Source organism: Saccopteryx bilineata, chromosome 4 (genome assembly GCF_036850765.1).
Source record: "Saccopteryx bilineata isolate mSacBil1 chromosome 4, mSacBil1_pri_phased_curated, whole genome shotgun sequence".
Taxonomy (NCBI): domain Eukaryota; kingdom Metazoa; phylum Chordata; class Mammalia; order Chiroptera; family Emballonuridae; genus Saccopteryx; species Saccopteryx bilineata.
Genome location: NC_089493.1, coordinates 70,542,416 through 70,566,822, shown reverse-complemented (window position 1 = coordinate 70,566,822; position 24,407 = coordinate 70,542,416). Strand labels below are relative to the sequence as shown.

At 38.2% G+C, this 24,407-nt stretch overlaps 1 protein-coding gene across 2 annotated transcripts in view; it reads right to left on the bottom strand.

The window, feature by feature from the left end:
- ATP8B4 (ATPase phospholipid transporting 8B4 (putative)) overlaps nt 1-24,407 on the bottom strand; it is a 277,874-nt gene that overhangs the window by 104,247 nt on the left and 149,220 nt on the right. Inside the window, exons 1-4 of one of the 2 annotated variants that reach the window (XM_066276449.1) lie at nt 23,276-23,346; nt 18,409-18,497; nt 7,905-8,101; nt 366-574 (exon numbers count right to left, since the gene is read on the bottom strand). In XM_066276449.1, the coding sequence (XP_066132546.1) occupies nt 366-574; nt 7,905-8,101; nt 18,409-18,497; nt 23,276-23,345 (565 nt within the window). In that variant the 5' untranslated portion in view covers nt 23,346. Of the gene's footprint in view, nt 1-365; nt 575-7,904; nt 8,102-18,408; nt 18,498-23,275; nt 23,347-24,407 lie in introns of those variants that run through there. The other variant, XM_066276448.1, reaches the window with a different exon arrangement.

Here is a 24,407-nt window from a genome sequence, read left to right as displayed (position 1 = left end):
GATGAGAAGCAAGTATAAAACATGACCGAGAACTTGTCCTGTGGTCTCTTAAGTACCACAGAGCAGAATCAGAGTTGGAACACTGAATGGAGGAACTTCGGGCAGTATCACATCTAAGTCCTTTCTCTACCCATGAATGGTAATAAATCCAGTTTCATCCAAATTCTTCAACATTCATTCCACTAATATTTAGTGAGTGTTTATTATGTGCTAAGCACTATATTACAGTAGATGCCAGTGGTGCCAATATTAACAAGAAAGCAGCAATAGTTTGGGTTTCTAAATAAAATTTTTAAAATAGGTTTGCTTAGTTTTTCAGGGATCATTACCAATATCACTTTTTTTAAAAGAATTGTTTCCCTTACCGTAGAGTCTCCCATTGATGGAACATTTTTTAAAAGTCATGATGTTTTGCGTGAGGGTGCCCGTTTTGTCGGAGAAAATATATTCAATCTGGCCCAGCTCCTCGTTCAGTGTGGTCGTTCGAGCTTCTGCAGGCGTCGCTTTCCCAGAGTAATACATCTTCCGATCCCAGTTTATAAAATAACTGTGTCCCAGACGGATTACTTCCATACTTTTTATCCATTAAAATGGGGAGGGAAAAAAGAAATACTCTATCAATTTTAGGACATATCATACAAAGCTTTGCCAAGTAAGAACTGCCAAAGTCTTCAGGGTTTAGAAGAAAATGTAGATGCTCTGTCCCTAGGCCCTAGTGACCTTCAGAAGCATCTCAGAAGAGTCTGCTTCTTAAACCTTCTTAAGTCATACAGTCTGGCTTGGCATAATGCTTTGTGTGGACGCTTCATGGATCTCTATTTACATTAAACAGGCCCAGTAGAGATTTTTTTGTGTGTGTGTGTGTATTTTTCTGAAGCTGGAAACGGGGATAGACAGTCAGACAGACTCCCGCATGCGCCCGACCGGGATCCACCCGGCACGCCCAACAGGGGGCGACGCTCTGCCCACCAGGGGGCGTCGCTCTGCCGCGACCAGAGCCACTCTAGCACCTGGGGCAGAGGCCAAGGAGCCATCCCCAGCGCCCGGGCCATCTTTGCTACAATCGAGCCTTGGCTGCGGGAGGGGAAGAGAGAGACAGAGAGGAAGGAGGGGGGGAGGGTGGAGAAGCAAGTGGGCATTTCTCTTATGTGCCCTGGCCGGGAATCGAACCCGGGTCCCCCGCACACCAGGCCGACGCTCTACCGCTGAGCCAACCGGCCAGGGCCTAGAGATTTTTTTGTGTTACATATTAGTTGGCATCTCTTTTATATCTTAGGAGAAACTGACTATTATTAAAGATGTTTGTCAGATGTCTGATCTAAAGAAATATGTAGTTTAGGACTTTATTGATGTGGCTTCGCTTTGCCAAAAGAAGTAGAAAGTATATCTCCATGAAGCACAGAAAAAAACATAATAGATACTGGGTGGAAACAGGGGTGTGCTGTCATATTACTCTGCCCATTTACTAGGACAAGAGCACTGTTTTATGATTTAGTGGTGATTTATGACTTTCCACCTCTGCAAGTGAAATTTCTGTGGCCAAATGTATAACACTTTTTCTTTTTTTTTTTTTTTTTTTAATTTTTTTTTTTTATTTATTAATTCATTTTTTAGAGAGGAGAGAGAGTGAGACAGAGAGAAAGAGAGAGAGAGGAAGGGGGGAGGAGCTGGAAGCATCAACTCCCATATGTGCCTTGACCAGGCAAGCCCAGGGTTTTGAACTGGCGACCTCAGCATTTCCAGGTCGACGCTTTATCCACTGCGCCACCACAGGTCAGGCTGTATAACACTTTTTCAATCTTTTTCATACATGAGGCCAAATCAATTTCCAAAACGGTTATAATAATGTAAGTTTTATCATTAGATTATTGAAAATTGACTAGATGCCAAGTCAAATGCATCTAATTACTGTTTACTGCAGTTCTTTTCAGTGTGTGAAATATTTGTTTCAGATTTTACTGGCCAGTCATTTTCTTCTGGAAATTATCTAATTCTGTTATCTGCCTTCTTTTATTTTTCCTATTAAGATGTTAGTGTATTTCTTATTTATTTGTTTATATATATATATATACATTTTGCAAATAAACCCAATTTATCATTTGTCTTTTAATTTTATTTCCACTATTTTTAAAATACAGAAGTTTTCCCTTTTTAATTGAACAAATTTATCCATAGTTTATAGTTTCTGTTTTAGGAGTTTGCTTAGATAAGTCCTCCCTGTGCCAAAGATTATACATACAGATATCTATATTATTCGTTGATCTCTTTATTTTTTCCACATTTAATTTTTTTTTTTTTTACAGAGACAGAGAGAGAGAGACAGATAGGAACAGACAGGAAGGGAGAGAGATGAGAAGCATCAGTCTTTATTGCAGCACCTTAGTTGTTCTCCTTGGGTTCAAGCCAATGACATTGGGCTCAAGCCAGCGACCTTTGGGCTCTAGCAAGCGATCATAGGGTCATGTCTATGATCCCACGCTCAAGCCAGTGACCCCACACTCAAGCCAGATGAGCCTGTGTTCAAGCAGATGACCTCAGGGTTTCGAACCTAAGTCTTTCACATCCCAATCTGATGTTCTATCTACTGTGCCACTGCCCGGTCAGGCTACATTTAATTCTTTATCCTAATCAGGATTTTCTGAAGTATGATGTACATATGAAGAGTTAATCTCACTTTTTACAACAGAAAGATTGAAATTACCATTTGCTTAACAACAAACCCTTTCCTCTAATATGATGGGCTGCTTCCATGTCACATGTAAATTACTTTCCTCACTAGAATCTTTTTCAGAATTTCAATTTTGATCCTTAATATGTGATTTAATGTATCGCTTGTTTTTACTATTGTAGCTTTATAAAATTTGGCAATATCTAGGAAGAGATAAGAGAACATTTGTTCTCTTCTTTTTTAAAAAAAAAATTTTTTTGACATAGACAGAGAGAGGGACAGACAGACAAGATGGGAGAGAAATGAGAAGCATCAATTCTTCATCGTGGCTCCTTAGTCTCTTTCATTGTTCATTGATTGCTTTCTCATATGTGCCTTGACAGGGCGGGGGGTCTGCAGACTGAGTGACCCCTTGCTCAAGTCAGCGACCTTGGGCTCAACCCACAGACCTTGGGCTACAAGCCAGTGATCTTTGAATTCAAGCCAGTGACCATGGAATCATGTCTATAATCTCATACTCAAGCTTATAAACCCACACTTAAGCTGGCAACTTTGGGGTTTCAAACCTAGGTCCTCCACATCCCAGTCTGATGCTCTATCCATTGCGCCCCCCACCTGGTCAGTTTAAAAATTCTTATTCTTTCTGATAAGATTAACATATTCATCTAAATGAACTTTAGAATCAATGTATCAGCTTTCTCATAAAACTTACTTGGAATTTTTATTGTCTATGCTAGACTCTGAATTATTTTTAAAAGAATTGATTTTCTTATAATGCTTGAAACAACTTCAAGAAGGAAGGATAAGTCTTTCAGAAATTTAATTTTGAGAAGTACCTCTATTGGAAAAGAATTTTAGTTTAGTCTTGTTTTGCTTTGTTTTTCAGACGCCCACACGATAACGTGATAAGTGTGCTCTGGACATTATATATTTTTACTGATAGGATAATTTCTTAAATTGTTATTGGCTTACAGGATTTTTTATTTCAAAAAATTTTAATATTAAAAATGTGATTATGTGACAAAATCTGGCATTTCCTTTAATATCTTAGAGTTTTACAGAATCATTTTTTTGGATATTCTAGAATTGTAATCACATTGTCTATACTCTTCTTTTCTAATAGGTTTATTCAGTTTTAGTTTTATGTCTCATTTGGTTCATTGATATTTAAGTCACATGTCTTACTATATTAAAAAGGGCCTTCAAAGCAGTGCAAAATAGAATGGTAACAGCAAGGACCCAGACCCTGTTTCTGATCTTAAAGGGAATTAAGCTTTTGTTTTTTCAACTGTAGAATGAGCAAGTTCACAGTGGCCTGTTACACTATCCCTGAATACTTGTCTCTTTGAAGACTCATAAGGACACTCAAGTGCTTCCTGGGTATTAAATTATATGCATTAGTCCTATAACTTCATGATATATCTACACTTCCTTCCTAAAAGTAGTATGGTTCCAGTTCATTTTCTAACCATTTAAAATAGTAGCACCTTTTTCTTCACCCAAACTGAAAGGCACATTATGACTCTGTAGAATCATATGATATGAAAATAAATGTCATACTCTAAATATATTTATTTATATATTTTTCTGTTATGGTTTCACTATTCTGTATCCACCACCACCACCAACGCATTCCACACGCACACTTCCTTATAAGTTCCTCAGTAGCTGTTCCAATTCAGCTTTGTTTTCCTCCTTCCATCACTCAAAAAGCATTAATGCACATGTACCAGGTACAGTGCCTTACCTGTCATAGGCAGTCATTTGGCATTGCATGAATAAATCCTGACTCTTTATTCACTAATTTTATTAATAAAGACATTAACAGTGGTTAAGTGACTAACCCCAGTTCACATAAATAATTAACCACAGAGCCAAGACTATTGGCATTTGGTAAAGCCAATGCAAACCTGACCTTAAAAATGCCGTAAGAATAGCATTATGCTGGTAACTGTACAAACTGATTGAAGCTTTCACTTATTTCAAAGTAAAGTAGCTCCCTGAAAACTCAAGGTAAAATGAATGGAACAGAATTGGATCTTTCTGTGTTGCAGTACAAGCCAATGAACGTATTCTAAAGTAATTTGCATTCTTAGACCGTAAAATAGTTTGTAGAGAGAAAGCATCTCCTTTTTGTTTGGGGAAAAAAGGATTTAAGAGAGTAGAACGTTCAGTCTTTTGTTTTAGACTAGAGAAAAGAAAACAAATGTTCAGAGTTGGCATAATCAAGCCGCTTAGTGTTTTCTGCCTGGATGTCAAAGAGCAGGGCTTATGATACTCCCCACTTGGTGATAAAACAAGCTTTGGAAAAAAAATATTCAAAAGGTAATTCCTTGGGAGTACAATAGCAGCATATTTTAAATTGATGAATTTTAAAAATGTAGCTGGATATGTTTAACACTACAGATAAACAAATTGACATTGTGGAAATATCTTACCACAATCAATGTCCTTTGCTCACGTGTAATAATTGTTAACCATTCAAAGTAAATTCTGCACTTTTATTCTCAAGAGACATATGGCACTAATTTATCCTTGGTACCTATTCAAAAGCCCAACATAAGCTTCAGGTGAAGGCCTTTATCCCTCCAAACAGAAATAGCTAGGAGTTCTCCTTTTCTACATCTCAGCCTTGAAGACCAAGCCACCTGAATTGGTCTTCAGGATTTTCCCCCCAAGCTGAGATTAGAATCACTAGTGAGATAAAATTTATGTTCATTTTTGTCAATATGATGTTTTACAACACACAGAGAATTCCGGCCTCTTTTTCTCTTTTCATATCTTCTCTGATTATTAAATCATACACAGCTTAGGCATAGAGGGAAAAAAACTGTGTCAGGTGTCAGAAACTTGGATTTGATTTTTGATTCTGTCCCTAACCAGCTCCATGATCTTGAATGAGTCATCTCATTTTTAAAAAAAGTTCAGCAATAACTACTTCCTAAGAGTGTTTGGAAATATAAATGACAAAGTATGTGAAAGCAATTTAGATAATACATAAAATGCTATCTAAAGAGAAAATGGTATTATTTGGAGCAGAAAGACACTCAGAAATCAATTATTTTAATCTCCTCATTTTACTGAGCAGCATATATTTGACAGGCAAACTAACACACAGAGAAACCAAGTGCTTCCTTCAAGGTCACACCATTATTAGTGGCAGTGCCAAGACTAAAACCTGGGTTTGGACTATTACAGACAGATCTTCTTTCTGCCACTGCAGAGGACACATTAGAAGGAAAAGGAATGCTAACCTGGGAATGTAACCTAGTTCTCAAAATAAAAACAAACCCTCAAACCAGTAAGTGAAAAATTACAGCGCACTTCAAAGAAAGAGTGTATAGAAAATATGTTTTCTTCATGAGGACATATGCAACTGCACAGGTACTAATGGTAAGCTACTATGAGCATTTATTATTCATTTAGGATATAATAGGCAAGCTATAAAAGCAGACCATAGCTGTTCTGGCAAAGAGTGGGGTTACTACAGACTTAATATTGGATATAAGCTTGACCGGTCCTCATAATCAAAGATGAGCCAGTAGGACACAGTTTAAACAGAGCCCACTCAGCCCACAGAGAAGGCTCAAAGCAATTTGTAGTGCAATGGCCACATGCCACAACTTCAAGTCAATTTCCCACAACTTGACATTTCATTTTCCTGACTGCTATCTAAAACAAGGGTGGATTTTGTGCATTAAACTTCCCTTGCTTCATCATAGCTAGATTTTGGAAAGAGAGAAAAAGAAGTTCACAAAAATTAGTGGAGATTTAGAACTGGTGATTTTGTGTATTGTTAAAATACCGGTAATGAAGAAAGTCAAACAGCCAACTCTTTCCTTGGCTCCAGCATCTCTGGGACTGTCAGCTAGGGGTTAGTAGGATTGGGATTAAGAATGTCTCAGGTACAGATTCTGGGCCAATTTATCAAACACACACACTCACACATACACGTACCTGTACACATATATATGTACATATAAAGAGAGGCATGTGTGTATGTATTTATGTATGTATATATATGTGTGTGTATGTGTGTGTGTTTGTGTGTGTATGTATATATATAATATATATATAGAAAGAGAGAGAGAGAGCGTGCAAAAAAGAGACAGGGAAAGATTATCTTAGCTCTAGTTTGTAGGACCAAACCTAGAAATGGCAGATCAAGTTGTAGTGGAAGTTATGAACCATACTTTTGTTTAACAATGGTTAAGCACCACCAACTATATTTCAACTCCTTCAGGAGTATAATGAGTAATTATATTCATTAATTATAAATGAGTATTTATAATTAAAAATAATAATAGGAAAAATTAATATTCATTAAGTTCTTAAATGTGTCAGGCATTCTCCTAAGAGCATTAACATGTTTATTTACTCCTCAGACAATACTATTATTTTCTCTACTTTTAAAATGAGAAAACTGAGGCATTTATAGGTGAGTTAACTTGCCCAAGGTACAGAACCAGTAAGTGTAGAATAGGATCTGAATCCAGGTGTCTGGAGCCAGACGAGTGGCAAGGAGTAATCATCGCCATAGACTCCTCCCCATTATTCTTTTATTTCTTACCTAATATTAACCCAATTTGAATTGATCAGGTTGCATGAGATTATATTATAGTATAGTCCACATATTTCAAGAAAAAGATTTGTGAGAAAACAAATCAAATGAAGAAGAAAATAAAATACATTTATTGTAGTTTGAAAATGTTGAGCCTGACCAGGTGGTGGTGCAGTGGATAGAGCATCAGGCTGGGATATAGAGGACCCAGGTTTGAAACCCCAAGATGGTCAGCTTGGGTGCAGGCTCATCTGGCTTGAGCAAAGCTCACCAGCTAGGACCCAAGGTTGCTGGCTCTAGCAAGGGGTTACTCGGTCTGCTGTAGCCCCACAGTCAAGGCACATATGAGAAAGCAATCAATGGACAACTAAGGTGTCGCAACGATAAACTAATGATTGATGCTTCTCATCTCTCTCCGTTCCTGTATGTCTGTACCTATCTATCCCTCTCTCTGACTCTCTCTCTCTGTCTCTGTAAAAAAGAAAAAGAAAAAATAAAATGTCAAAGTTAAACAGATTAACCAGCTTAGTTGCTTCATTTGTAACAGATGCGGCCAATGATAAGCAGAGCAAGACATTGATCTCACTGTTGTGATTTTAAAACAAACAAAAGTGATTGCACAAAACAAAAGCTTTTGATGAAATGGCTTCACTAAAGTATGAGCGTTCAGCTTACCTCACATATAATGAAATGGGTACAACTGTATTGAGAATAATAATATATGACCAGAATGTTAAGAATCCTGAGAACACAGAGTTCTTTGCTTCTTCATTCCAGAAAAGGAAAGTTCTGAATTGGTCCCCAACTTGGTTCTCCCAGATTGAATTTCCTATTGCAAGAATAATTCCCAAGCATATCAGAAACCCAAAAATCTGAAATGAGAATAAAAGTCTTGTTAAGGTTAACTTGAACTCAAAATTAGTCATATCAGATGATGCAATCTAATTACACTTCTAACTCCAAGAAATTATCATTTGAAAAGCAAGATATGCAAAGCTCTTCTTACTTATTATTAATCATGTGAGTAAAATATAACATTATTACATAGGAAACTCAGCTATATATTTTACATATGTTTGCTCAGTTCTTCCATTTACTCTAAGATAAAAACAATCATTTTCACACTTTACTGGTTAGAAACAAAACAAAATAAAATAGAAGCACAGAAATATTATATAACTTGTCCACAGTCACAAAGCTAGTAACTTTAACTCCTCAATTTATAATGAGTGCATATGTTTAAGCAAGTTAAGTAAAGATTATATGTCCTGATGTGCTCTGGTCACAAGAGTTCATATTGATTGTCCAGGTATAATATTAATAGCAGTTCCCCTTTCCAAAATATTCTGGATAAATGGTAAGTTATATAATCACCAAGGCACAAAAGCAAAAGGAAAAAAATTTCAATGATAAAAAAACAGTTCTAGACTGGGCAAGTCTTTCAACTACAGATTTAGCCACGCAATAAATACTTAAGGTCAATAAGAAAGATGAGGATTAATTAAAAGATTTCATGATGTATATACTTTCTTTCTAAAATAAGAAAAAATATAGGAAGCAACCTAAAAATTAGCCGACTTATACATTGAGATTAGTACCAGTATTAACAAAGCAGACATTTTGGAGGGTTAGCAAATAGAAAAACAGCAAAGTCAGTACATCCTGAGCCCAAAATTCTAGCTTTTAACAGGAAGAACAGTCAGTGAGCATGGTAAGACCAGAGCTGAACATAGTGTTTGGGGGAGCGGGGGAAGGGGGGGACTTGGCTCTGTTAAGTGTCACACTGTGATAGGAGCTGAGATCTCTCACTGATGAGGGAGGAGTGGGGTAAGATACAAAGAATGCATTTTCTTCTGATTTCCTTTCTCCTCAATCAAAGAAGAGTCAGATATTCTAGGACTGCTTTCTTCTTTTTTCTCTCATGAACAAAATAGGAACATTAAGAAGACTAAGTTTGGCCTAAACAAGCAGTGGTGCAGTGGATAGAGCATCAGACTGGGATGCAGAGGACCCAGGTTCGAGACCCCAAGGTCGCCAGCTTGAGCGCGGGCTCATCTGGTTTGAGCAAAAGCTCACCAGCTTGGACCCAAGGTCGTTGGCTCAAGCAAGGGGTTACTTGGTCTGCTGAAGGCCCGTGGTCAAGGCACATATGAGAAAGCAATCAATGAACAACTAAGGTGTCGCAATGTGTAATGATAATGATTGATGCTTCTCATCTCTCCATTCCTATCTGTCTGTCCCTGTCTATCCCTATCTCTAACTCTTTCTCTGTCTCTGTAAAAACAAAGAACCAAAAAAAAAAAAAAAAAGAAGAAGACAAAGTTTGGGGAAAGTTGAGTTAAAGTATATTAGTATAATAGAAAACCATGTAGCAAAAAGTAGAGTTGTGAATCCCTCAAATCTTACTAGTTTATATCACACAGTATCCTCTTTCTTTCAATGGCTGTTACTACAAAGTAATTGAATCAAATTACTTTAATATCAGTAAAATTGGTGATATTTGGCATTAAGTGCCTAAACTTAAGGACAGAATTGGCTTTTAATACCCCAATGGATCATCCAATTTCCTAGTACGAAAAACTGGAACAGTCCCTGCTTCACAACCTAGTAATTTTACTCTGTGGTAAATAGATACACAATACCCATGCAAACCTTAGAAATAAGCTAAGGGTCATTTAAATTAATAATTCTAGGGGTGGGCCATAGACTCTTTCTGGGCATGTCTCCCAGAGCCCAAGGGATCTGCTGCAGGAAGACAGGTGTAGCTGGAGAAAAGTTCAGGTCTGAGGATAATACTGAAAGTAAAACACAGAGCCTAGACAATACTTTGTGCCCAAATAAGAGTCTGTTTCTTTCTTTCCTTATTCAGAGCCCCACTATTACATATCAGTTAAACAAATATATTTGAGCTTAGATTATATTATTGTTTGTGAGTCTGTGATGGGGCAAGTTGAGGAACAGGATTCAAAGTTATCATTCTCATATTTCAAAGTCAATGTCCTGATATCTAACCCTATATAAAAAGGCAAAGCAACATTACATGAAAAATCAGATCCCTAACCTGAGGTAGCATGACATTAGCTGAAAAAAGGGTAGGAAGCAAGGAATACCTGTTTTTAGTAAATATGTGGTAAAGAAAATCATTTCAAAAAAAATAGAGAAGAAAAAAATTCAGAGGAAAGAGATGACCATAGGCTAGGAGGTGTAAAAGCCTTCAGTAAGGATAACTGTGACTTAGGCCTCAGAGGATTCATAAGTAGAATTTTATATATAATTTTCAGGGCTGAATGCAAAATGAAAATGTGTGACTCCCTTGTTCAAAATTTATTAAGAATTTTTAAAAAATATTCTACATAGCGGCCCTGGCCGGTTGGCTCAGCGGTAGAGCGTCGGCCTAGCATGCGGAGGACCCGGGTTCGATTCCCGGCCAGGGCACACAGGAGAAGCGCCCATTTGCTTCTCCACTCCTCTGCCGCGCTTTCCCTCTCTGTCTCTCTCTTCCCCTCCCGCAGCCGAGGCTCCATTGGAGCAAAGATGGCCCGGGCGCTGGGGATGGCTCTGTGGCCTCTGCCCCAGGCGCTGGAGTGGCTCTGGTCGCAACATGGTGACGCCCAGGATGGGCAGAGCATTGCCCCCTGGTGGGCAGAGCCTCGCCCCTGGTGGGCGTGCCTGGTGGATCCCGGTTGGGCGCATGCAGGAGTCTGTCTGACTGTCTCTCCCTATTTCCAGCTTCAGAAAAATGAAAAAAAAAAAAAAAGAAAAAAAAATATTCTACATAGCAACAGCAGGTCAATTACAAATGTGAGGCCTTACACAGTGAGAATCCTGTGTAACTGAACAGGTCACACACTGAGGAAACCAGTCTTGTCCATAAGCTGTGTAGAGAGGACATAAGCAAATGTAAGACGATGGAAGAACCAGACTACTTTAAATATTTTATTGCTCAAACATGAATCTTTGGAATATGGAGAGCTTACAAGACCATGAAGCCTCCATAAGTGCTAACCTACCTCTCATAAAAAAAAACTCTACTTAGGAGGCGGCAAGATGGCGATGGAGTGGGTGGACATACCAACTTCCACCTCCCAGAACCAAAGTGGATTACAACTTAATTTTAAGAACCATCATCTGGAAAAACCAACTTTGGACTAAACTAAGAGGACTCTTTAACCACAGATCACTGAAGAAGCCACACAGAGACTGCTAGGAAAAGCAAAAACACGGAGAGGGCTGCCCAGCTCCTGGGAGTAAACGGCAGCCCAGAGGGACTCACGTGGTGGAAAGTGAGTTTAGCAGAGAGGGCAGGGTCCTGGGCCCCAGGAACGAAGCCCCAGCCTAAAGCCCCAGAGCCTAGAAGAGGCATACGGACAGTATTTAGCTGCAAAACAAGCCAGGATACTGTTTGCGAGAAAGAGACAGATTTCTCAGACCCAGGATTCTTCTTAAAACGACCGCATAGAAAACCTCTTTCATAATCACTCACCCAGGGCTCCAGGGTATGGGGAGAGATGAGAAGATTGGAGTAGCAGGAAGAGAGTATAATCTAGGAGGCACAGGGAGAAACACTTTGAGGGATAGCCACCCTAACCCCTTGGCTTTGTCACTCCCCAAATCTAAAGTGAATATTTTTCCTGGAACCAGCAATACCTGCAAAGGGAAGCAGGTCACCAGCCAAACAGAAGCTCTCTTACTGCACTGAGAGCAAAGTCGCTTAGAAGCAGGGAACCTTCAGGAATACAGTATCAAGTGCTGAAGTCTCAGCTGCATCACCATCCCCACACTGCTGAGTGCTCGCTGGAGGATGGGAGGCAATGGGACAAGAAATATGTTCCCTTCGGAGAGGCAAAAGCCAGGGCCAGCAGCGACTGAGGACCAGTTCAAGTGCAGTCCTGCCCGGAGGGAGCAGAAGCTGGGGGTGGTTGCAGTGGCAGAAGGAGTGCACAAAAGAGTTCCGATCCATGGCTGCAGACCAGGCAAGCGAGAGCAATCCTGCCCTGCAGTCCCGCCCACAAGGCAAGGTAAAAGCTTGGGAACTGGCTGAGATCTGCAGCTGAGCTCAGGAGCGCAGCTGGTCTGCAGGGCTGGGGTTTATGGCCCCGTGCAGAGTGAAGTCCTGCCCGCTGGGGAAGGCCAAAGGTCGAGGCTGGCCAAGGCTTGTAGCCCAGACGCAGGAGAGGAGTCTCACCTGCAGCAGGAGGGTGGACACAGGGGACCAGCCAGGGTTTGCAGCCCAAACATGTGAACACAATCCTACCTGCTAGGCAGAGCAAAGGCTGGGCCAGCCAGGGCTTGTAGCCATGCACACAAACACAGTCCCGCCCTCGGGGAAGGTGCAGAGGCTGGGCCAGCCAAGGCTTGCAGCCCAGGCACATGAACACAGTCCCACCTGTGGAGGTGAGGCGGAAATTGCAGTGAACACTGCAGCAGACAAGCACCAGCAAAACCGAACCCAAATGCCGGAGTGGTGGCAAAATGGGTGACGGGCCTGCAAACAGACCACACCCATAGGACTCCTGTGACCACACCCTTCTTATACACAGACAAAATAAGAAGGCAGAGAAATGCAACCCAAATGAATCAAGAGAAATTCCCAGAAAAAGACTTGAATGAGTCAGAAATAACCAAATTACCAGATGCCAAGTTTAAAATAATGATTGTTAGGATGCTCAAAGATCTTGGACAACAATGGATGCACATAATGAGCACCTAAATAAAGAGATAGCAGGTATAAAAAAGGACATTGAAATAATAATAAAGAATCAGTCAGAAATGACAAAAACAATATCAGAAATAAAGACCACAATGGAAGGAATTAAAAGCAGGATGAATGAAGCTGAGGATCAAATCAGCAAGTTAGAGGACAATATAAACAAAAGCACAGAAGCAGAGCAGTAAAAAGAAAAGAGGCTCAAAAAGTCTGAGGAAACTCTAAGAGAGCTCTGTGACAACATGAAGAGAAATAACATCCACATCATAGGGGTTTCTGAAGGAGAAGAGAAAGAACAAAGGATAGAGAATCTGATTGAAGAAATCATAGCTGAAAACTTTCTTAAATTGATGAAGGAAAAAGTGACATAAGTTCAAAAAGCACAGAGAGTTCCATAAAGGATGAACCCAAAGAGGCCAACACAAAAACACATCATAATTAAAATACAAAAATTAAGAGATTAAAAGAAGAGAACTACAAGCTGTAAGAGAAAAGCAGTCTATTATCTACAGAGGAGCCCCCATAAGGATGACATCTTACTTCTCAACAGAAACAGTAGAGGTCAGAAGGGAATGACAAGAAATAGTCAAAGTAATGCAAAACAAGAGCCTACAACCAACACTTCTCTATCCAGCAAGGCTATCATTAAAAATTGAAGGAGAAATAAAAAGCTTCCCAGACAAAAACAAAACAAAACAAAACAAAAAAACCTCAAGGAATTCATTACAACCAAATTACAACCAAACCAATGCTACAAGAAATGTTAAGGGGCCTGTTGTAAACAGAATAGGGGGGGTGGATCTAGTAAAATAGGAATGTAGATTAAAAGAATAAAATGGCAATAAACAACTGCATATCAATTACAGCCTTAAATGTAAATGCATTAAATTCTCCAATCAAAAGACATAAGGTAGCTGTGTGGATAAAAAAACAAGACCTATACATATGCTGTCTCAAGAGACACACCTCAAAACAAAAGATACACATAGACTGAAAGTAAAGGAATGAAAAAAATATTTCATGCAAATGGAAATGAAAAAAAACCTGGAGTAGCAATACTTATATCTGACAAAATAGACTTTAAAACAAAGGCTATAGTAAAGGATAAAGAAGGTCATTACATAATGATAAAGAGAGCAATCCAACAGAAAGAGTTAACCATTATAAATATCTATGCACATAATATAGGAGCACCTAAATATATAAAGCAGATTTTGATGGACATAAAGGGCAAGATCAACAGCAATACTATAATAGTAGGGGATTTTAATACCCCACTAACAACAATGGATAGATCCTCAAGAAAGAAAATTAACAAAGAAAGAGCAGACTTAAAGGACACACTAGATCACCTGGATTTAATAGATATCTTCAGAACCTTTCACCCTAAAAAGAATATACTCCTTTTCAAATGCTCATGGTAAATTCTCTAGGACAGACCACTTGCTAGAGCACAAAACGAGTCTCAACAAATTTAAAAAGATTGAAATCATATCAAGCATCTTCTTGGATCACAATGGCATGAAACTAGAAATCAACTATAATAGAAAAACACTTGGAAACTAAATAGCATGTTATTAAATAACGAATGGGTTAACACTGAGATCAAGGAAGAGATCAAAAATTTCCTTGAAACAAATGAAAATGAACATACAACAAGTCAAAATTTATGGGACACAGCAAAAGCAGTCCTGAGAGGGAAGTTCATAGCACTACAGGCATACCTTAAGAAGATAGAAAAAGCTGATATAAACAATTTAACCTTGCATCTAAAAGAACTAGATAAAGAACAGCAAGTAAGACCCAGAGGAAGCAGAAGGAAGGAAATAATAAAAACAGAGTGGAAATAAATGACATAGAGGCTAAAAAAACAATACAAAGAATCAATGAAACCAAGAGCTGGTTCTTTGAAAAGGTAAACAAAATTGTAGAACCTTTAACCAGAATCACCAAAAAAAAGAGAGAGAGAAAGAGGACTCAAATAAATAAAATTGGAAATGAGAGTGGAGAAGTTACAACTGACACAGCAGAAATACAAAGAATTTTAAAAAAATATTATGAAGAACTGTATGCCATAAAATTAGACAACTTAGGCAAAATGGACAAATTCCTAGAAACATATAATCTTTCAAAAATCAATATAGAAGACTCAGAAACCCTAAACAGACCAATTTCATCAAATGATATTAAAACAGTTATCAAAAAACTCTCAACAAACAAAAGCCCTGGGCCTGATGGCTTAACCGGCGAATTTTACCAAATATTTAAAGAAGAACTAACTCCTATCCTTCTCAAGCTATTTCAAAACATTCAAGAGGAGGGAAGACTTCCAAACTCCTTTTATGAGGCAAGCATAATACTGATTCCAAAACCAGGCAAAGACACTACAAAGAAAGAAAACTATAGACCAATATCCCTGATAAACTTAGATGCTAAAATTCTCAACAAAATATTAGCAAACCAGATCCAGCAATACATGAAAAAAAAAATCATACATCATGATCAGGTGGGATTTATTCTAGGGAGACAAGGCTGGTACAATATTTTCAAATCAATCAGTGTGATTCAACACATAAACAAAAGAAAGGATAAAAACCACATGATAATATCAATAGATGCAGAAAAAGCATTTGATAAAATCCAGCACCCATTTATGATCAAAACTCTCAGCAAAGTGGGGATATAGGGATCATATCTCAACATGATAAAGGCCATCAATGACAAACCCAAAGCCAATATCTTAATCAATGGGCAAAAATGAAAAAAAATCCCCTTAAGATCAGAAAGAAGGCAGGGGTGCACCCTTTCACCACTTTCATTCAGCATAGTTCTGGAAGTCCTAGCCACAGCAATCAGACAGAAGAAGGGATAAAAGGCATCCAAATTGGAAAAGAAGTAAAACTATCATTATTAGCTGATGATATGATACTGTACATTGAAAACCCTAAAGTCTCAGTCAAAAAACTAGTGGACCTGATAAATGAATTCAGTAAGGTGGCAGGATATAAAATCAATATTCAGAAATCAGTGGCATTTTTATAAACCAACAATGAACTGTCTGAAAGAAAAATTAAGAAAACAATCCCCTTCATTATTGCAACAAAAAAATAAAATACCTAGGAGTAAATTTAACCAAAGAGGTTAAAGACCTGTACTCAGAAAATTATAAAACACTATTAAAGGAAATCAAGGAAGATACAAACAAATGAAAGCATATACAGTGTTCATGGATAGGAAGAATAAACATTAAATTCTATATTACCCAAAGCAATCTATAAATTCAATGCAGCTCCTATTAAATTACTAATTACATACTTCAAAGATATAGAACAAATATTCCAAAAATTTATATGGGACCAAAAAAGAACACCAATAGCCTCAGCAATCCTGAATAAGAAGAATAAAGTGGGGGGTATCACACTTCCTGATATCAAGCTATACTACAAAGCCATCATACTCAAAACAGCTTGGTACTGGCATATAAACTGGCTACAGATCAATGGAACAGAACAGAGAACCCCAAAATAAACTCACACCTATATGGACAATTGATATTTGACAAAGGAGGTAGAGCATACAATAGTGCAGGGATCCCCAAACTTTTTACACAGGGGGCCAGTTCACTGTCCCTCAGACCGTTGGAGGGCCAGACTATAAAAAAAACTATGAACAAATTCCTATGCACACTGCACATATCCTATTTTAAAGTAAAAAAACAAAACAGGAACAAATACAATATTTAAAATAAAGAACAAGTAAATTTAAATCAACAAACTGACCAGTATTTCAATGGGAACTATGCTCCTCTCACTGATCACCAATGAAAGAGGTGCCCCTTCCAGAAGTGCGGCGGGGGCCAGATAAATGGCCTCAGGGGGCTGCATGCGGCCCGCGGGCCGTAGTTTGGGGACCCCTGCAATAGTGTAAATACAGTCTTTTTAACAAATGGTGTTGGGAAAATTGGACAGGTACTTGCAAAAAAATGAAACTGGATCACCAACTTACACCATTCACAAAAGTAAACTCAAAATGGATTAAAGACTTAAATGTAAGTTGTGAAACCATAATTATCTTGGAAGAAAACATAGGCAGTAAACTCTTCAATATCTCTCATAACAATATTTTTGTTGATTAATCTCCATGAGCAAATGAAATAAAGGACAGGATGAACAAATGGGACTATATGAAACTGAAAACCATTTGCAAAGCAAAAGACACCATTAACAAAATAAAAAGACAACCTGCACAATGGGAGAGTATATTCGCCAACATGTCTAATAAGAGATTAATAACCAAAATTTATAAAGAACTTGTAAAACTCAACACCAGGAAGATAAACAATCCAATCAAAAATGAGCAAAAGAAATGAATAGACAATTCTCCAAAGAGGACATACAGATGGCTAATAGGCAGATGAAAAAATGTTCAACATCACTAATTATTAGAGAAATGCAAATTAAAACCACAATGAAATACCACCTCACACCTGTCAGATGGCGTTTATTAACAAAACAGCACATAATAAGTGCTGGAGAGGGTGTGGAGAAAAGGGAACCCTCCTACACTGCTGGGGGAATGCAGACTAGTGCAGACACTGTGAAAAACGGTACGGCAATTCCTCAAAAAATTAAAAATGGAACTGCCCTTTGACCCAGCTATTCCACTTTTAGGAATATATCCTATGAATACCAAATCACTGATTCAAAAGAAGAAATGCAACCCATGTTTATTGCAGCATTGTTTACAATAGCCAAGATCTGGAAACAGCCCAAGTGTCCATTAGTGGACGAGTGGATTAAAAAGCTGTGGTATATATACACAATGGAATATGACGTGGCCTTGAGGAAGAAAGAAATCTTACCTTTTGTGACAACATGTATGGTCCTGGAGACTATTATGCTAAGTGAAATAAGCCAGGCAGAGAAAGACAAATACCATATGACCTCACTCATTTGAGGAATCCAATGAACAATGTGAACTGAGTAACAGAACAGAGGCAGAGGTGAGATCAAAGGGACCAGAAGGAAAGGAGAAGAGAAGATGGGATCAGAGAAGGGAAAGAGATTAATGAAATTATATATAATGACACAGCATTATAGAGAACAGGACAGCAAATCCTGGAGGGAAGGGGGAAGGTATTGAGGGGAAGGAAAATAGAGGGGGCCGAGAAGGAATAAGGGGGTGGAAGGAGATATATTCAGTGGGACACTTGAATCTATGTAAACACAAATTAAAATCATAATAAAATAAAAAAAAGAAAGAAAAAGAAAAAAAAGAAACTCTACTTACTGATATTTGAGAAATCATAAGCTGGAAGTAGAGGTCTATATAACTGGGCCCAAAATGTAAAATTCCCAAATACAAACTACACAAGAATAATATAGACTTCTGAAAGGATTTCCAGAAAAATATAAGAAATATATTAAGATAACAATGACTAGTGATATTGCCTAACTTTTTATGGTAACTTACCCACAGTACTAGAGTATTCATCAATCTATCAATGCTTGTCCTTTTAAACTTTGTCTTACCACTGTTCTGCATTAGTTTAGTGTCAGGACCTGCAAAAAAAAAATTAATATCAACTTTGAAGTGATTAAATCATAATTATGATGATGGTGGTGATGGTGATGGTGATGGTAATGGGGAGGAGAAGAAGAGAAGAAATTTCTACTCATATCAAATGTTTTTGAAAAGAAGAGAATATATTTTTCAAAATAACTTTTTTACTAAGAGCATTAAGAGCAAGCAAGGGGCATTATTAAGTAACATGTGATATTCCATAGTGGTTTAACAACAACTCTGGAAACTGCAAGAGAGTTGGTCTCCTTAGAATAGAATAAATCCAGACAGAAATTTTAAGCAAAAGATTGAAGAAATGCTATTATTTCAAAATCTCTATACTAATATGCTTGTAGTCTTAAGAAGTTAAAAATTAAGTCAGTCGGCCCTGGCCGGTTGGCTCAGTGGTAGAGCGTCGGCCTGGCGTGCAGAAGTCCTGGGTTCAATTCCCGACCAGGGCACACAGGGGAAGCGCCCATCTGCTTCTCCACCCCTCCCCCTCTCCTTCCTCTCTGTCTCTCTCTTCCCCTCCCGCAGCCGAGGCTCCATTGGAGCAAGGATGGCCCGGGCGCTGGGGATGGCTCCTTGGCCTCTGCCCCAGGCGCTAAAGTGGCTCTGGTTGCTACAGAGCGACACCCCGGAGGGGCAGAGCATCGCCCCCTGGTGGGCGTGCCGGGTAGATCCCGGTCAGGCGCATGCAGGCGTCTGTTTGTCTCTCCCCGTTTCCAGCTTCAGAAAAATACAAAAAAAATTTAAAAATAAAAAAAATTAAGTCAGTCAAAGTGAAGAATAATTTGAAAATGTTAAAAAGGATGCAATAATGAATACAACTCAAACACTAAGATCAAAGATGAAAAGTTAAAATGAGAAATCAAATTCTGAATCTGTTTTCAAAATGATTTGAGATGCATTTTATAAAGAAATTAGAATAATTTTAAATAATGTATGAACAAATAATTTAAACCTTTACTGTGTATTACACACTGTGCATATATATGTACTTTATATAAAGGCAAGAATTGCCTTTAATCTTGTGTTAGATTAATTTCAGGTAAATATAATACATTATCTCATGATATATTGATTAACTGCTTTGTTCAAAGAATCTTAAGAATAGAGGTAGATTATTTGGTGATTAACAAAAGAGAATGTTAGAATATATTGCTATGAAGATTCCATATAGACAAAGAAGGTGCTAAATAGAAGCGATTAAATTTAATTATACACTACTTTTCTAGTGTCCCTTCTCCACATCATCTTCCCATGATTATTTTCAATTCATGTAGCCATTTGATATAAGAGGGGAGGAGAAATGAAGGAAAGGAGAGAGGGAAGGCATACATGAAGCTGTATGCTATTCCAAAAGTTAGATAGAGAAGGGTGGGCACATCCTCAAAGACTTGCATTTATTTTAAAGACAAGTTGAAGCAAAGACCGCATCTCAGAACAATTCACTGTCTTGAGTTGGAAATTTTACCCCAGTGCCTTATTCCCAGCCATTGCTATATAATTAAGTGAAGCTACCCACATTTTCTCAAAATCACTTATTAAAATTATATGGACATCGAGAGTGGGAAATATCTATTTTATAGTAAAGATCACAAAGGGCAAATAAAGTTTGTGATTGCTAAAAACAGAAATATTTACTGACCAGTTTTATACTAAAAATTTACATTACTTAGGCACACATACACACACAGACTGGCAAAGAATTCATTTAATGGATTTTAAGCATTTATAATATTTAAATATACCAACAGATGTTGATATACACATCTCTTCTTCCCCTCACAGCCACATCTCTTGAAAGACTTTTTATACTCAACAGTCCTTGTTTCTTCATCTCTTAATCACTCCACTCAACAGACCTGGTGCTATATCAATATCTTCCATGCCTTCTTTGACCTCTCAGTAGCCTATGGCACTGTTGAATATTCCCTCCTTTTGAAACACATTTTTCCCTTAGTTTCTATGTCACAATGTTCTCCTTTTCCTTCTACCTCTTTGGTAGCTCCTTCTTTGTCTTCCGTGATGATGAACACTCTCTACCCAGCCATGAGATAATAGGATTCATAAAGACTCAGGCATAGGCCATCTTCTCAATCCACCATCCCTAGGCAATCTCATCTATTGATAAGACCACAACTCCAATTATCATTGAAAGATCAAATATCTATATCCTGGTCAGATTGCTCCTCTGAGCTAAAAACCCATATAGCTAACTAAATCCATATATTTAATTGCCTATATGACATCTTCACCTGAATCTTTCTTAGGCTTCTCAAATGGCCCTTGTGCAGTTCAACTTGCAGTCTCTAGGCATATATATGTCCATCTCTTTCCTCCATGCTCTCAAGGCCTCCAGGTGAATGGCACCGCTTCTCATGCAGTTGTGAAAGCTAGGAGACACCCAGGAGTCCAGTCTATCTCATGACTCACACTCTCATCCAAAGTACCATCATCTCTTGACTGGACTATGATAAAAGCCTAGTAACTTTGTCTCCCTAAATCTACTCTGCCTCTAACTCTAATCAATATGTCTTTTTCCTTTCCCAACACAATCATACATTTTTTCCAGCACCTTTTATTTACCAGCTTTACAAACACTGTAGTCAAGAGTGAACCTTTGAAATTTAACGCATAAACACACACCATCTGTTTGAAAACTTGCAATAGTTTCCCAATGTTCTTAAGAAAAAGACCAAAATTCTGGATACAGACCACAAGGTCTTACATGGTCCAGCCTCCAACCACATCTCCAGGCACTCGTTCATCTCTATCCTCCTTGCTCTCCATGTTCCACACTGGCCAGCTTAAGCTTTTTCTTTAACCTCACCATCCTCATGCCTACAACAGACTCTTCACCCATGATGTGCCTTTTAGCTAAGTTGCTCTTTCTCTTCATGTTCCTGCATTTTATACTGTTGTGAGTTCTTATTCCTTTTCTTCAGAGCACTTATCTCAGTTTGAGGTTATATATATTTATTACTACAACTGTTTGATTTTAAAGTCTCTGTTCTTTACCAGATTTAAAACCATATAAGTGAAGGGCTGTATTTGTTTTGTTCACATTCTCAATCACAAATGAGATCAGCATAGTGCTTGACACAGAGTAGGCACTTAATAAATAATTGGCGAATGAATTCATTTAGGCACTGTATATATATATTCTATCTATTATCTCAGCTAATGCTTAAAACAAGCCAACAGATTATATATCCTTAGTTCACTAATAATGAACTTGAGGTTTAAAGAATTTAAGTAACTTGCCTAAGATTTATTGCCTAGTAAGTGTCAGAGCCAGAATTTGAATTCAGATTTAGCTAATTCTAAATCTCTTGCTCTTGACCACGATTTTTAAAATTATATGAAATTGTCCAGCAACTCATTAATTGACTGACTCATTCAATCAATATGTATTTAAGACTATGACTCATTCAGAGTCCAAACAGGAAATAGATGACACATTGAACCAGGATAATTGGAGAAAAGTTTATTTATAAGGAGACAATACAAAAGTGTATGTGGGGGTATAGAGAAGGAAAAAGGTTAATGAAGTAACCAAGGATGTAGTAGCAATCAAGATGTTTTCAGCTAAGCCAGAAGGAAAGGATTAGGGGAGAGAGTGGTTACTGGACCTTAAAGAAGAGAGGTATATAGAGCTTGCAGCCTAGAGGAAAAGTGACTTTATGTTGAGGAGCCCAGCTAACTTGAAGTGATTATGCATTGAGACAGTCAGAAAGAATAAATACCTTGATCTCAATCTTCTTTCTTCCCAGGGGTCCCCAATCATACTGCACAACTAAATGCCAAAGTTCAAGGAAACCTATGATTGTAAACCTTAACATTCAGTTTCCCAAGCCAAGAAAAGAGTGGAAAAGGGTGACAGTAGACCTGGAAAGGCAAATAGCACAAAAACCTACTGTGTGCCAAGGTAGAATAAACTTAAATAAATAAGACCCTCAAAAATAAGACTTTCTCCTCTCTTGAGCATAAAAGAAAAGTCATAACAAGGGAGGTGTGGCCTCGCTGTTAATGTACATTAGACTCTCATAAATTATAGATTTGTAAAATAAAGCATGTCTATAGTCTTTGCACAATCTTCAATGGTAGGTGTAACTAGAATAATAATACAGAAAGAATAGATAACAATTCATTCTGGATAACTTTCAGAACATTTAGATATTTGCCTAGAACTAGGTCCCCAAATTAGATATCTCAAGACTTAGGGGTTATGAGACATTCATCTGTACAACTTCGACACTGATGAAACCAACCATTCCTCTGCCTGCCATCATTCTAATTAAGCTTTTTATTAACATTTATGCCTAAAGTCAGTGAAGGCATGTTCCATTACAAATATTTGTCTCGTGAAGGTTTTCTGCCAGGAAACATCCAAGCCACATCACAAAAGAAGAGGGTGTTTCCCTACTTCCCCAGCCAAGAGCCAAAGAACAGTACATTTTTCCAACTCTCAGCCTATGGAGTAGGCAATGCTCTCTGAATTGATGAGAAAGAAGAGAGAAGCAGGAAAGGAAGAAAAACATTTGTTAAGCATCCTCTTCCCATATGCATTGTCTCACTGAGCTTGTACAATGACTGTCTAATGTACTTATTATTATCCCCATTTATAGCAGAAAAATCTAAAGCTTAGGAAGCTTAAGTAACCAAAGCTTAACATCTTACATCTGGTAAACAAGTCTGAACCCAGATCTGTCCAATCCAAATTCACTGTACTTTCTGTTATACTGCTTAGAGGGAGACCTGTTCAACTTACCACCTCTTCCTTCTATGTAGGAGCATTTTACCAGAGAGCCAACCTTGTGAAGGAAACTTGGCCCCTGCATGGTTCACAGCAGCTGTCCCAGCTTAACATGTTGTAGCTGAACCTTGGTCCTGAATCAGTCTTTTCAAACAAGATCACACAAATGCAAACAAAATTTTGGGCTACAGCCCATTACTAAGATAAAACGCTCCCATTTCTGTAATGACAGGAAGCAAAAACCAGGAGGGTCCTTCCCATCAGAGGACCTTCAAGAAGTCTCCTCTTCATTAAGTAGGAAGGTCAACAGAGGTTAATGCAGTGGTTCTCAAACTTTTTGAACTGGGGGCACATTTAAAATGCTACAAATCAGCGGTAGAGCGTCGGCCTAGCGTGCGGAGGACCCGGGTTCGATTCCCGGCCAGGGCACACAGGAGAAGCGCCTATTTGCTTCTCCACCCCTCCGCCGCGCTTTCCTCTCTGTCTCTCTCTTCCCCTCCCGCAGCCGAGGCTCCACTGGAGCAAAGATGGCCCGGGCGCTGGGGATGGCTCTGTGGCCTCTGCCTCAGGCGCTAGAGTGGCTCTGGTCGCAACATGGCGACGCCCAGGATGGGCAGAGCACCGCCCCCTGGTGGGCAGAGCATCGCCCCTGGTGGGCGTGCCGGGTGGATCCCAGTCGGGCGCATGCGGGAGTCTGTCTGACTGTCTCTCCCTGTTTCCAGCTTCAGAAAAATGAAAAAAAAATAAATAAATAAAATAAATAAATAAATAAATAAAATGCTACAAATAATTGTAGGCACACTATATACAAATTTCTGAGAAATATGTTATAATAATTAAGTCAAATATTTAAAAAATGTATATAAAGCCCAAGCGTGCTTTTATGGTAATTAAATGAAATAAATATGACAAAATTAAATTTATTCTGAAATTAAAAAATATTTTATGTTACACTTTTTGTTATGCTTTTTAGAATTCATAAAAAAGAGGGGTTAAAAAATAAAAATATGACAAAAAGTTATGTTTTTATATATATAGATACATTCTTAGTAAGATTTAGTAAATTCGGCAGGTCCTGGCACGAATGTGTTAAGTTTTTTCATTCTTGTGTTTAAGAGAAACATGAGCCTGATGTGTCCTAGAGATT